This window comes from Castanea sativa, chromosome 11 (genome assembly GCF_040712315.1).
Source record: "Castanea sativa cultivar Marrone di Chiusa Pesio chromosome 11, ASM4071231v1".
NCBI classification, from domain to species: Eukaryota; Viridiplantae; Streptophyta; class Magnoliopsida; order Fagales; family Fagaceae; genus Castanea; species Castanea sativa.
The window spans coordinates 1,993,283-2,002,338 of NC_134023.1; the positions used below are offsets into that span (position 1 = coordinate 1,993,283).

Genomic DNA, 9,056 nt, shown 5'->3' on the forward strand with positions numbered 1-9,056 from the left:
TCATCAACTTTCAAAATCAAGTCAATTTCAATTTCGTTTGAATTTAACATAAATAATATTAATTATGGAGAAATAAAGCATATGTTATAAGGTTATTGTGGAGAGAATACCTAACAATAACAATAATAATGACATTGATTTATTTATTTGTATATTTTTATATAGTTCGATAGTTACAAGGATATTGATCTTAATTTTAAAAGTTGAGACTATTAATAGTTGAGGGAATGAATTAAAATTTTGTCCCATAATTGAAGAACTAAATTGATAATTTAACCCAAAAATTAGTTCTAAATTGTATTGAATTCTTTTTTAAAATTTTATATTGAGCTTGTCTAAAGTCTATAGGCTCATTTTATCTTACTTACTTTATTCTTTACTGATCACGTTTTATGTTATGTCAAACACCTTGTTAAAGATTTGTACTGTGAGGTTTCTTTTGAATGGTCAAATAAAGATGATGGTTTGAAAGTTTGTGAGAGACACAAGTGCTCCTGTAGTGGCAAACAAAGGCTTAATTTGGATTTGATTATTTAAACTAATTTGGATTTGATTGTTTTCTTTTTGGTCTATTCTATACAAGACAGATGTAGTCACAGGCAAATTTATATTTGTTTTATCGCTCTTTTTCTTGCTTATGCTGAACGCGGTATTGGATAAAATAATCAAAATTTTATAATCAATTTTGATTGAGTATTCAAAGATCAATCTAATTGATAATACTGGATATATTTTGGAACGTAGAGAACCATTCACTTTTTGGAAATGATGATTGGTCCCCTATAGCTAATCGAATCATGTGAACGTAGAATGAATTATTCCAATATTCATACTTGAAACATTCTACTGCATGTGTCTTCAATACGTATGCCAACCGTCTTGGAAAAAAGCAAGTTACGAGTAATCGTATATATTACTAAAAGTATAACACGTTTTCATATTATTTCGCAAGAATATTATAATAAACCTCTTTTGAAATAAAAAAACATTGTGGATGTTTCCTTTAATTTTTATTTGATTGTTAAGATAACATAATTATTTATAATCTTTCCTGCATTTATTTATCTTTCTCCTTTTGATCTGTACAACAATTACCTAAATACATGTCTCCTTTTGATATATGAACTTGTTGATGTAAAAACTAAGGTCGATGATGGATAACTAAAGATCTAATAGGCCAACAACTAAGAACTTAATGCAATTACAAAGGAATTTGAATATAATCAAAGAGTAACATAGTAGTAATAAACTACAAGTAATATAATTGTACGAACACCTTACAAAGATCCTAGGACCTAAAAAGGAAATACAATAACAAGAGATAATTCCCTATTGAAGTACATACTTTGTGAGTGGAGAGTTATGTTCTTCTTAAAATGAGTCATCTATTCATATTTGAGGTTTTTGACGGTTATCGACGGTTGATTTTTCTGTGGCACTCCTTATACCTTGATACCTTTTGTCGTGCTTCCGAGCACTACTTGAAACCTCTAATAACTACTTTGTTGCCACTTGTCCTTGTTTAAGGCATTATACCAAATTCTAATAAATTGTTGTTCTCTGTGTTTTGCACATTTTTCTCGTGTTTATTTGTTGGTTCCAATAGCATGAATGGTAATTTCGTTAAGGTGGGAATCAACATAACAATAAAGAGAATAATTCAACATAAAAATTGAATGAAGAATTCCAATATTTAAACTCCTCCAATGTCCTTCGATGAGAGACACATCTATATGTGAAAAGATAATAGTTATCCAAAAAACTAACTCTTTATCTAATAACTAACTTAACGTTAAATATATTTTTCAACTGAAATGTTGATGGAGCAACATTATCCACCAAGTGATGGTTATTGCATGAGTGACGGTGCACAATGAAATGGTGTAATCACCCATCACTTTTATACACTAACACTATCGATTTACAAGTGTCACGGCCCTATTGCACCACTTGTTGCATTGATGGTGGGATGAATTTAGATTATTGTAACCATTCTCTTAGTGTGAGGTAGACTTAATATATAGTGTTTTAACTTAAATATGAGGATAATTATTGAGACAGATTCATAATCAAGATTTGATTTAATATATATTGATGATACCGAAAATCGTCAGTAAGCCACACGATCCTCACGTGCTCCTGACAAGAGCCTGTACAATACAAAAGTTGAAGACCTTAAGAGGAGTACCAGTGTGGTATTAGTCAAATACCCTCCGATGGTCAAATTAGAAAAATCTCTTGCTCACAACTCTAGAGTGCTAGAGCTGAGGTGAATTATGCGTACCTTGATTTATGAGGGTTTTGGGGTATTTATAATAGTGTGGGGTTGACATCTGTGCCTTGGCCAAGAAGTTCTTTCCTTCTAGGAGAGAACCTCTTGGATTCTGCGTATCTCCTAGAATTCTTTTCCTTGTAGGAGTCTTCTTGATTAGGATTAAGCGTGTAGTGCAAGAAGTCTCCTTATACACGTATGTGTGGAGATCAAGTAAGGCTATGTCAGACCCGACGGAGGTTCGCTTACCCTCTTCAGCTTGTTCTCGTCAGCTTATGGTGTCGTCACTTTGTTAGGGTCGTCAGCTTTGTTATGAAGTTGTAGGCTTTATGATGTAGTCGCTTGTGACAAGTGATGCCGGCGGGATTATTGGGTCCGTCGCTTTTTTCTCATCATGGTTTAACTACAAAATTATCCTTATCATATATCATCATAATTTAATATGTATCTATTTATACACACACACACACACACACACACACACAATAGAATTCCAATCTATAGTATCTATTTATTGAACCCTATTTACACCAAAAACCAAATAATGTCTTGATCATATGATAAATATCAATTATTATAGAATGACAAATCTCTTATTCAATAACAAGAAATTTTATTAGTTAAGTTAATCAGATCCCTCCCAAAAAATTTATATTGAAGGAAGAAATAAAATTTAATCATTTAATAACTATTATTCTAACACATGAATCAAGCAACTCAGCTGAACTGGAAAAAATTCAGAACCAATTTAGTTTATGTTGATGTATTGTAATTGGACTATGATCACCTTATATAAATGCCCTCATCATACATATTACTAAAAAAAACAATTCATTATATTTTTCTGTGGTAAAGTCATTTCCACTTTATCTAATCTCTATTTATATATCATTGTTCAAATTTAAAAATGCTTAATGATAATTAGGGCCTACCATATTACCAAACAGTATCTTTGGAGTTCGGACTTGGAACGTAAGATACTAGGAGAACGAAAATTTGAACTGCAATCCCTAGGCTAGCCACAAAAACATTATCAACAAAATGGACACATGAGATGAACAAGTTTGTAAGTGCATTAATTTTCATGCTTCAACACATCCAAACTTGTCAAGAAATTTGGATCCAACTGGAAGTTTTGTCTATCATTTTCTATTGTACTTTATTTTTCCTTTTAACTTAATTTTCTTGTGTTCTCTATACATGCATAAGGCAGATAATAATTATTGTGTTAAACCAGTTCACAATGGCACATGACATACCAATACAGAAGATTCTATACCATGTTCCTCTGCAAAGAATATAAGGAAGGAATAGCAAAAAAAACCATGACGTCATGAATGATATATAATAAATATCATATGGTATAATACTACATTATTATTTTGGAAGAGTGATTAAAATAAGTAGAAGGGCCTAGTATTGCGTGTTGTAGGGTATGGAAGGTTGAGTGTCCTGCACAGCCTTTTTAGAGGGCTTGTGTTTTTTTGTTAGTTTATGAGCAGACAAATTAAAGCAGAAGCTTCTCATACTCCCTCTAGGTTTCACACAATACCTTACACATAGAATCTCACCTAAAGCTAGCCAAAGTAGTACTATTATATCTTATATGATATTCCCAATCGATCTCTCTTTTTTTTTCTTTTTTTTTCTCACAATTCTTTTACATAATATTTACTGAATCTACTGCACCTACTATGTGATCACTTAAAGCAAAGTTGTTAAGGACAAAAGAGTGTTAGAAAAGACAAGGATTGGTTTCAGAAGCTGACAAGTAACAGTGAATGGCAATGGTGTAATAAATTGCAAAGATCAGGCAATTAATTTCATGGCTTGGATCCTAACTGTGGCCTATATAGTTCAATAGTACAAGCCATTTTAGTTCATGTTCTGTGCTCTCTCTTTCCAAATTTGGTCTCTCTCTCTCTCTCTCTCTCTCTCTCTCTCACACACACACACACACAAATCAAACAGTGTGCAATGGCACCCATGAGTCTTCCTCCAGGTTTTAGGTTCCATCCAACAGATGAGGAGCTTGTTGCTTACTATCTACATCGAAAAATTAATGGCGGCACGATTGAGCTTGAAATTATCCCAGAAGTTGATCTCTACAAATGTGAACCATGGGATTTACCAGGTACATATATAATTCTTTTCTATATGAAATCTTTTCTCTTTTTCTACTGTATCAATGTGTTCTGGGACTAAGGCTCATTTGCTGTTGTATTGATTAACAGAGAAATCATTTTTACCAAGCAAAGATATGGAGTGGTATTTTTATAGTCCAAGGGATAGAAAGTACCCTAATGGATCAAGAACCAACCGAGCAACACGAGCCGGTTACTGGAAAGCCACTGGTAAAGACAGGCCAGTGCACTCTCATAAGCACCCAGTTGGAATGAAGAAAACTTTGGTGTATTATAGAGGTAGGGCTCCCCATGGCATTAGAACTAACTGGGTGATGCATGAGTATCGCCTTATCGACTCCATGTGTAGCAGTTCTGCATCATCAAGTTTGAAGGTATGTAGAACACCAAATTTTATATATATTTTCAGGCATTGTAAATGAAAAATTTTAGAATATTGAATTGAATTGAATTTTCAAACAAAAAAAAGAAAAGAAAATGTCCAATTAATATAAACTCAACATGTAACAATTTGATTATATGATCTTTAATGGTTACCTGTGCCAAAAGCTGGGGGGTGGGAGGGGTGTGCTAAATTCACTGTGCTAAAGCTGGATCTGCAGTTTTTGATGAAATTCAACTATTCCGTGATAAAGATGAGTCATTATTCAAAGTGAAAACATCAACGAAATATATTAACATTAGGGTTTAGAGAGATTTATGTTCTAGGAAATGATAAAGGGAGGAATAATATGTTTTTTGAATGTCACTTTTGTGTTAGAGAAACTTGCACACTTTTTGATTGATGTAGATAGTCCTTGGTGATAGTAAACAGTGTTAATGAAGGAAACCCTAGAAACCCTACAATTTACAGCCCCCAAAAAAGAAAAGGTCAAATCATAGATGCATGGAGTTCAGTGAACGAATTCTTTATTACAGTAGCTGGAGTGAAATGAGGAACAGCCTAAGATTGGACTCTTTCATGTGAGATTTTGTCAAGTTTATAAGAGCTATCATTGGTTATGTGAATATCTTTATGCAATCAGACATAAAATAAAGCAAATCTCATATGTTCTTCTTTTTCTTCCTTGTCAAATTTTCTTTTCCTTTTGAAAGTTATAGCTTATATCAACATCATGATGAAAGAGTCTTTGGTTATATGACTTTAGTTGTACTTACTATTATCTTTGCATCTGTTTCTAGTTCCTTTTTTTTCCCCTTCTTTTTCCAAACTCACTTTTCTAGATCTTTGTATTATACTCTTTTCATACTTAGGTATGTGATTTAATCATGGAAGGTTAAGCAGGGTATGGTAATTTTGCATTTCAGGACTCTTATGCATTATGTCGCATTTTCAAGAAAACAATACAGATTCCCAAAGCCAAAGAAAAAGAACAGACTGAGAATTTAGAGAATGGTAATTCAGTCTCAGCCTTGGATGAACAATTATTGGGGGATGATACAAGTGGACTTGAAACTTTCCAAGGGAGAGAAGCTGAGGATGAGAATTTCATTCAAGACTACTCTAAGTTTCCATCAGACACTTCCTCTTCAGATCTCACTCAAGGCACACCTGCTGAAACTGGCATAGCTGATGATTTACAAGCTCCATTTGCTTCAGATGAAGCAAATAGTGCTGCTAATTTGTATTCTCTTGGTGTGGACTACCCCTCAAATCTAATTCAGGTAAAAAATTGAGAAATTCGGCCTCAGAATTCGTTTCTAACATAGCATTAGATTAATATATATACATAGGAGGTGTTAATTAGCATGAGGTAAATTCTAATATGGGATACATCATGATTATTATAAAATGGCTGTAGTGAATACACAAAATTCTTACTTCTGTAAGGTTTGGAAGAGGTATTTTTAGGTAGTCTTACCGTCAATTTTTTTTTAGAATCGGACTAATTCTCAAACTACAATGATTATTACATATAATAAGAATAATCTGCTTTTACCCACTTCCTTTGTTCATGATATGATTATATACTTTGCTAAGACTACATTTCCAGCGATATTCTGCTTTATTCCTGCTTTGTCACTAGGGCTTCATGTTCACACCACTTTTTGATTTTTAACAACAGTTTTACATTCTTTCATAAATCATCATATGGCAGCATATCCATGCATGCACCAACGATGGTACAAGTTGGAAGTGGCCCACAAGACAAGCCCTTTGAGTTTCTCTTTTGATCTTAAAGTAACAAAAGTTGGAAGCAATGAACTCGCTGTCTTTTTCTAAAGCTAGCTTCCTTCCAAAATCATTTAAGACTGACTTAAATGACTTTCTTCACCATCTTCCATAACTTCTTTTGACTGACTCAAACTTCGTTCAAAGTTCAAACATCTTTCTTCCCCGTTTTCCTCATGGTGACCCCAAAACATGTCTGAAACCTATGTCTCCGCGTGACTTTCTTTTCCCGGGTCTCAGTAATGATTGACATGTTTCCCATTCTCAAAAATTTTAGTTTTGCTATTCTATTCATTAAAAAAAAAAAAGCTTTGGAAAAGAAGCTCCATTGGTCTTTTACTTTTATCATTTAAAATTTTAGTAATATATAAGCCAACAAAAAGAAGTTCCAAGTTTTTCAATTTTCTTATTTGATTATGTATTGGGGGCCAAAAAAAAAAAAAGCAAAAAGAGAAACTGTTCTCTTACCTACTCTACGACCTTGTGAGTTGTAATTATCCGGAAAAATTTCTTAGTTGTCACTTCAAATTGATTAGACACACATGATTCAAGGCATGATGTACGTTAATATCATGTGATAATATATCGGAAAGAATAATTACCTTGAATAAAATGCTACTCTTTGTTTGGTATACATATACTTTAGGTTCGTATATGTATATGCGAACCTAAAGTGAATGTATTTACTCTCTCTCTATCTCTCTCTCTCTCATATACATACACACACACATATATATATATATGCAAGCTTTTATACACAGCTGATTGCTTCATAGTATGTATGTTTAATTGTATATTTGTGTTGGTTATTATTCATACTATATATATATATATATATATATATATATATATATGCAAGCTTTTATACACAGCTGATTGCTTCATAGTATGTATGTTTACTTGTATATTTGTGTTGGTTATTATTCATACTATGTATTTGTTAATACAGGATATGCAGATTCAAAGTTACACAAGTTTGGATTATCAACTTCCTTACCCACCTTTAGAACTTGAAGATTTTCCACAGATAAATTTAACAGAGACGAAGCCTGTGAAACCTGAAATCATCGACGAATACATGTCATATGACAAGATCCGGGATTGTATGAATGGAACATTAGAAGAAATTTTCTCTTTATGTTCCTCTTTAGACAACCCTGTTGCCCTTTCCTTGCAAGAGTGAGTAAACTAAACTTATATGACATCCACAAATATTGTATTACTAAAATTCATTGACACAAAGGTAGAATATTGTGTTCGGATAAAATAACCAAAAATGGGGGATTATTTTGCCAACCATGAAGATGATATGGATATATCATGTACTACACTATAGAATGATGACTCTTAAGGCATATATATGAGTATTTTTATTTTCTTTTTTCTTTTCCCTTTTTTTTTTTGTTTTCTTCATTTCCATTTTTCCCTTTTACACATTGGTGTTGGAATATCTTGTGAGTTTTGGAAAAGAAATGAAAAGGCTAATTTGTAATGGTGTCGCTTCATTTGAATTAAACTCACGTACTCTTCTTTGTATGAACATTATTTTTTCTGGCAAATTTTGAACACAAAATTGAAATTTATTAGCAAGACACGGAAGAAATTGTGCTAAGGCCTCGATCCTCCAAACTTCTTGCAATACTTCAAATTTTTCTCACATTAAGGAACAAATTTTACTAGATTCTATAGATTTTCCCCTAAAAAATTTATCTAGACTCAAGGGATAAGCCACTCTTAGGCTTAGGCCTAAGCCCTGATTATAAAAAGGTCTTAATTATATCTGTTGATGCCCACTTTGGCAAGGAGGCTCAATAATAGGAAGAATCCTAACAATATGGGAAGAAAGAGTTAGTAAATTGAGAAGAAAACTATTAAACCCGAATGACAGGAATAATGGACAATAGGCCTAAAAAAATAGCAAAAGGGTCTCAAAGAAAGCAAGCGGACCCAAAAAAGCTCGAAGAAAGAAGTGGTAAACCTATGGGCATTATGAGAAATGGAAAGCAAGCAAGAATGGGCCAAAGGAGCCTAAATTAAGGAACTAAGTAATTAAGGGGTTGGTGGAAAAGCCCATAAACTCCAAAAGTAAAGGATGTGGTAATTTGGGCCGAGGGAGCCCAAAAGACTTAGTAAAAGCCCATGGAAATGAAGAATTAGAATGGGCCAGAGATGCCCAAGGAAATGAATTGGGCCAAGGAAGCCCAAAAAAATGAAATGGGCCAAGGAATCCCGAAAGCGATGAAATTGGTCAAGGAAGACCAAAATAGCATGAGTACTAGCCCAATGATAATGTTGGGCTACTGGAACTGAAAAAAAGGAAAGCGTACAGCAAGTCCAAAAGAGGCCCAACAAGCATAAGTCAAATAATAACATAACAGGAACAATGAGATGGCATGGCAGAAGTGTCAACCGACCCACAAAAGAGGGTAAGGAATGGATTGGAGAAGGAAAAGCCCACGATCAAGCA

The 9,056-nt window shown here is 33.3% G+C and overlaps 1 protein-coding gene across 1 annotated transcript; it reads left to right on the plus strand.

Moving 5' to 3' along the window:
- The first annotated feature begins 4,160 nt into the window (after positions 1-4,160).
- On the plus strand, positions 4,161-8,072 carry LOC142617982 (NAC domain-containing protein 71). Its single transcript, XM_075790961.1, has 4 exons — positions 4,161-4,406; positions 4,507-4,790; positions 5,725-6,081; positions 7,539-8,072. The coding sequence occupies exons 1-4, from the start codon at positions 4,250-4,252 to the stop codon at positions 7,770-7,772; spliced, it is 1,032 nt and encodes a 343-aa protein (XP_075647076.1). The 5' UTR covers positions 4,161-4,249; the 3' UTR covers positions 7,773-8,072.
- Positions 8,073-9,056: the final 984 nt, after the last annotated feature.